Source organism: Lepidothrix coronata, unplaced genomic scaffold, assembly GCF_001604755.1.
Source record: "Lepidothrix coronata isolate B3197 unplaced genomic scaffold, Lepidothrix_coronata-1.0 Scaffold106, whole genome shotgun sequence".
In the NCBI taxonomy this organism is placed as follows: Eukaryota; Metazoa; Chordata; class Aves; order Passeriformes; family Pipridae; genus Lepidothrix; species Lepidothrix coronata.
Window position 1 is genome coordinate 146,019 of NW_016690286.1, and position 6,562 is coordinate 152,580.

Below are 6,562 nucleotides of genomic sequence, written 5' to 3' on the forward strand. Positions count from 1 at the left end.
TGTTTTTCCCCAAATGATATTGCTAAAAGTGGAAATTCTTGTTTTTTAAAGGAGCTTACTAAATGAGGACACTGAGATTGTGTTAATTCTTTCAGTGTTCCTTTTACATGCAGTGTTAAACATTGTGTATTACAAAAAATATGGCTTTAGGGCAAAAATTAAACATTAATTAAACATAATTATGTAATTTTTAGTTCTTTTCTGTCTCTTATTACCCTTGGTCACTTGAAGTGACTATAAAATACTGATATTTTATAGATAGCATCCCTTATTCATGTACAAAAGCATAAATAGCTGCATAAAAACTCCTGTCCATTGGCTCAAAGTGAGCTTGATCAGGTCCGTTAGGTAACTTGACTAATAATATATACAGCTAATTTATTCTTTCTTTCCCACTAATGCAGAATGGTTTGCATTTTATTGTCTTCACTTCAAAGCAGCAGTGAGAAAAACTACTGTTAGCTAGATTTTTGTTTCTCTTTGATTTTTTTTTTTATTTTCCCTCCAAGTAAACAGAGACTAGTACAGCATGGATGTTGTATCTAGTATCTTATTATGACTATAGGTATTGAACATCTGGTTTGAAACACTGTAATAAACCTTCAAAAGTGGTAAAGTGGTGTAGGTGTTTCGGTTGTTTTGGTTTTTTTTTTTAAACGAACAAAATTAAAAACTGGGGTAGTAAGCTGAATTATGACCCCACAATTAGGTACTGCTGTAAGAAGTGGGAGGGAATAACAGAACCAGCTAGTTGACTAACCACTTCCCTTCATTGTTGCTTTTAATATCAGAACAGCCTTGCTAGCTTTCTAAACCACCATAAGTTACATCAACGAGACCATGTACTCTCTAACTGGTAAGTTCTTTTCATTTAAGATCTAAATTGAAAGTTGAATTGGAAGTGATCCTCTGTGACTGAAAATTGAATAAGATGGATGGCTTTGTGTTATTATATCGTAATCATAAAAAGATTATTATCCTCTGTGTTGTTAATAGTAAATAAATCTAGACACATATCTGCCTTAGCAACAAACTTCGTGCAGAGTCAGAAGGGTATATTCACTTGACAAATCACGAGCTAACTACCAAAGTAATAATAACAGTTGAAAAAACAATGCAAGCCTGTAAGGTCTGAAAGGTGTTTTAACTGAGTTTTTGCATGAGTTGAAAAATAAACTTTGATTTCTCTCACAAGTGTGAGAGAAATGCGCTGTCTGAGAAGTATGCTGTGCTGTCCTTCACAAGCCAAAGCCTTCTATGCTGAGTAGTATTACTACTTTGTGGTTGGAAAATTCTTCTTTGATGATTTCTGTTGCAGCTCCTGGTAGTAATAATTATTGTAGTTAAAAATCCTAAATAATAGGCTAAGTAAACAAGCAAATACTTTTTAGTAGTTTCACTTTAAAATACACTAAATAACCTGAAGTGGGTAGTCTTACAGTGGAGACATATAGTTAAGGCTAAAATAAGGTGGTTTTGTGCTTGCGGTGCTCAAAAAACTGTCAATTAGCCATAAAATCTGTATTAAGTTCAAGCCTGGTTTCCTGGCAATAGTGCAGTGGAAGGTTCTAGCCTGTACTGGTCTGAATGAGATTTAGATTGGATTCTTAGTGTGCAGCCAAAAGTTGTGATAGGGGGTTTAATTCTTACAACTATTTCTCTTTGTCTTATTGATCATGTGGATGTGATGTGGCTAAATATACGCCAAGGCTGGGGAAGGACACATCAGTTCAGAATCTATTTTATAGAGTTCATTTAGTGAGATGAGCTAAATTCTGTCATCGGTATATTTTTTTACTTAATATCTTTACATGAAATGTATTAGGAGCTTTTTAATGATAATTTTCCTAGCAGTAAAAGCCCAAAACCCAAACCCAAACAAGCAAGCAAAAAAACTCCAGTGATGAGTGTTTTTCCTTAGGAAGGCATCATTAAGAAGTTGTTAGTATGTTTTGGGTTCTTCATTAATACATTTTATTTTACTGCAAGCTCTCTAACAAAATTGATACTCTATAGTTTCTACAGGATGTATTTACAAAGTGGATGTATTGACAAAGTGGCTTCTATGTATTCTTTTCATATTTCGATATTTACTTTTGAAAGAGGAAAACATTAAGCCAAACGTTTGAGGAGCTTCATGAGGTTGATAAAAAAATAAGTATTTGAAATTTTTATTGTTTTATTTATAATCTCATACTGAAAAACAGTACAAGTAATTCTATGTGAATCTCACACAAGAAAACATGGTGCACGGTGGAGGGTTCAGCTTAGGAGCAACCTTGTGCCTGTCAGCTCCTCTTGCTCTAACATATGGATGTGCTGTAATGAGAAGTCTTCCACATAAGTTACCTTTAATACCAATATCTTTTAAGAGCCATCAAAGAAAACATCCAGTAAGTTGTATAAGAAGAAAAAAATTAAAATCTAACACTAGTGAATAAGTTAGAGCAGTAATAGCTGCAAAAGATGTTGCTTTTTGAGGCCATCCACATCCCTCATCTGAGGACCATGAGTGTAATTAGCATGTTCTTATGAAGTGACAAAATAAGCTTGTTTTGCAGACATCTTAATCATTGTCATCTGCTCCTTTGTACCAAATTTTGTTATTATTATTATTCTTTTACCTGGTTTTTCAGCTACAGGAGATCCCCTTGGAATTTTTCCAATTTTCCCCTCATTCATGTCAGTAATAAATTTCATCCTCTCAGCCTTCACTGCACTGCAGTGCTTGATGCTGGATCCTCAGCAAATATACACTGTTCTTGAGTCTTGGTGGACCTGTGTCAAGATACATATTACTGAAGGATTTGGTCAACACTACTTTCATTTCCAACTGAACAGTAATCATGTAAACAGATGATCATCCCAGCTTTCGTTACAGCAAACAAGACAATCAGACAAAACCAGCCTTATCCTTTCACTGCTCCACCTAGAGCCCCGAGCAACACAATTGCAGCAACCTGGTCTCCGAGACAGCAGGGAGAAGCTCCAGGGTGTTCCCTCTCATGCCTAGAGAAGGCAGCCCCACAATGGGAGCTCTAGTTGCATTCTCTTTCCCAGCTGCCATTTTTGGGAATCTAATGTGTTTTACACTCTGTCAGACCTGGCAGAAATCACTCCATGAATTCAGAGTTATTGTGATGAGGGCCTAACGGATAAGTTTCATTTCCTTAGGAAGCCAGGCTAAAAATATCTTTTTAGGTCTTCTGTGTGCAGAGGAAAAATTTTTAAATGTTAGTAACAATATTGTTGCAAAATGGGAGGCAAAAAGTGATTAAAAAATGCGACATTTTAGCCAATCAGTGTGGGGGATCTGCTGTTGAATTTTTAAGGTATTGGGTTGTCAGTTCTTTTTTCTGTTCTCTCTGGCACTGAAATATACTTAGTGCTATTCCTGAGGCCATCTATTTTTGGTCTTAGAAGTAGCCATTATGACTTGGAAGTCTTAAAATGTAATTATCTGTGTTTCCAGAGCCTAACCTTTGGGACCCCAAAGCTGTCCAGTGTTTCAAATCAATGTTTCCAATCCAGTATTTAATCTCTAAGCAATTGTTAACATTATCCATTCCAAAATCTGTGATGTTAGGCCTCATAACAATAGAATTACTGTTCATATTAACTCTTCAACTGACTATCACTGAAATTAATGAACTTTATTGGATTCTGAATACTGGGGAAGAGGAATTCTTCCAAGTCAAGAAACCTCCTTTTTTGAGATCTGTTCCCAAGTACAGCTTGCTCTTAGACAGTTTTCCTTCTCTAGTTCAATTTTTTTCTCTTGCAGTTAGTTGTAAGTGAAAGGGTGTGCCAGCAAATGTAAAATCATTCCAGAGTAACTTTTCCTGTGTGGTGTTAATGTTACGGGAAAGGTTGCTGAACACCCCTCAATCCTTCCTAAATACACTTTTCTAGTTACAACAGTACTGTTTCTATATCCATAACATAGGCAAAGTAAATAATATTATAAAAAGGCAGGTCAGGCCTTAAAATCAAACTTCTGACTAGAAAATATATAGTGCTCAATGTAGTTTTCAGTTACTGGCATTTTTTTTAAACATAAATGTAGTACAAGTCAGCATACTGTGTATGACCACTGCTCTGAGTGGGAGGGTATAGTGGCTATTTTAAATAATATTTTTAAAATCTGATCACATAATACTTCTATAGGAAGAAGAAGGTCAGGAGGAGGAATGGTGAGGGAGTCTTTAGTGTTGCACTATCTGTGTCGTTGTCTCTGGAGGCATGTGGGACAAATGAAGCTGTCTCAGATTTCACAGTGTATAGAAGAAGATACTTAGCAGCTCCATCAGAATGTCTCTGTGGCAGTTGCTCGTTCCTTTGCTTCATCCATCTGTAATCTCCCTTCCCATCATAGGTATTTGCAAGGTCCAGCCTTCATTTTTCATCTTCTGTAGTTACTGTGGAGAGCAAATGACATGTGGGCCACAATTAGAATTTTATTTCATTTCCATGGTGCATTCCCACCTTCAGTGTCTGAGTGCTTATAGGAAATGTAACTTCAGTTGTGTTTAGAGTAAAGGTGGGGTTTGATATTTCCCAGCACTTTTTTTAATCCAAAAGGATGATTGTGGTTATGCAGCAAAAATTAGTCAAATCTGGGGGGTTTGTAGCTCATAGGAAGTAGTAGCATTTTAAAGCTTCTCTGAATCTTCTAAGTTGCTTCCTCTGTATCTCAGATAATGGCAGCATCATTATGGCAATGTAAGTTTCAAGAGTTAATGGAGAATTTTGAATAATACAATTCACAGAATAGTATGATTAATTTTTTTTTTGATCTAATTTTCTACCCAGTGTTGGTGGAAGATGAAATGGAACAGAATTAGTTTGAATAGTATATAGGAGTTCTGTAGGAACAGAGCTGAAATTGTCAAGTAAAAACTTGAGAATATTTTAATAGAAACTGTAAAACATTTGTCCTGTTTGAGTTTCTGCTTAAAATAGCACCTATTATGTCATAAATATTGGTAAGTCATTGTGTTCTCAATTCTAATTTTTTTGTCAAATATTCTTGTATGGAGCACCATCATTGCACATCTTTGTTTGGAAGCAGAGGAGGCAGGAGAGTGTATAACTCTGTGCAAAAGCTTAAACCCCCCTATATTTACAGCTGGATTTGATATACTATTGCAGTGAAATGGCAGATACTGGCAATTTTCATCACTCTGATGGCTCTTTAGTGTTGTTATATTTTTCAAATTATGCTCAGCTCACTAATGTGATACTCTTAACCAAGGCTGTTACCAGAGCTCTCTTATCTCATTATTTATAATTACATTTGGCTTTGTAAATGAAAACAATCCTGCTGCTGATTCTGTAATTTATAATCCAGGTAATTGTAGATTTTCATTAATTTCTTCTTATTTGTCAGATCTTTGGTGTGCAAAAGATTTTTATTGCTGTCATTTATTTAAGAAATGGTCTTATGTCTCAGGAGGTTTCACTGTCTGTCTTTCACCTGGCATCTATTTGTAAATTCTATGCATATTTTAAAAATAAGACACAAAATTGCAGGAATTAATACATTGTTTTCGTACAGCAGAAGATACTCACTGAATAAAATTTGGAAGTAAATATTACAATTAGTTGAAAAACTGTGAACAGCATATTCATTTCATGTTTAATGTTATGATTCCAGTTTCTTTTTTATCTGTCTTCACAGGGAGAGGAGTGAAGAAAAGAGGTCCATAAGTAAACTATCTTAGGCAGATGAACACAGTATTTAAGAATAAACAAAACTCTGAATTTTAAAGGTGTGAAGTCGTAAGAATGTTTTGGAGATTGCAACCATTTTTTACTCCTTTACAGATTTCTGTTTTCAGATTCTAGCAAGATTGTTAGCTGAGTCTAACATGATGATTTGAAAGGATGAACTTTTATATCAAAATGTATAGCAAAGTGGGAGTAAAGTTTTGAAGTTATGCCAAGAGAGTCCTTGACTGACAGATGAAGATTTTTCTTATGATTTTTTTCCCTGTTGTAGTGTTTTCCCAGACTGTGAAGAAGATTTTAGACTGTGTGAACCAGATTTATCCTTTCATGTACTCACTCACTCTGAATTGCTGCATTTAGAAATGTTACAGACAGTTGAATGCTGTTTAATAATAAATTGGCAAAAGTTCTAAAGAATATAATCTTTTCTCAGACATGTATTTTTCTGAAAAGGCCATGCAATAGTTCCTTAATGAATATTTATGGTTTAGAATCAAAACCTTCTCTCTCTAATGTCACGCATGTCTACTAAGAATACTTAGTATGGAGACTGAATTAGGAGAGCTACTTTATTTTTCCGTGAAGGCATGGCAAAGCTTGGAGTATGTCTGCTGAAGACTGTTCTTCCTTAAGTTAGTTATTTGCTAATTAACTTAAGTTATTTTTCATGCTTGAACACATACTTGTAGACCAGAACAAATGTGTGGAAGACTACATACTATTTTACAAAACCATATTTGCTGCCTTGAATTAACTCAAAGTAAGTTAACTTGAGGGGGAAAATATGGAATCATTCCATACTTTGACTTGGGCTTAAAATAAAATTTTATTT

General features: G+C 34.9%; 1 protein-coding gene across 1 annotated transcript in view; it reads left to right on the forward strand.

The window, feature by feature from the left end:
- The first annotated feature begins 796 nt into the window (after positions 1-796).
- HDAC9 (histone deacetylase 9) overlaps positions 797-6,562 on the forward strand; it is a 392,579-nt gene continuing 386,813 nt past the window's right edge. The window contains exon 1 of the mRNA XM_017823859.1: positions 797-856. Coding sequence (XP_017679348.1) covers positions 841-856 — 16 coding nt within the window. The 5' untranslated portion in view covers positions 797-840. The remainder of the gene's footprint in view (positions 857-6,562) is intronic.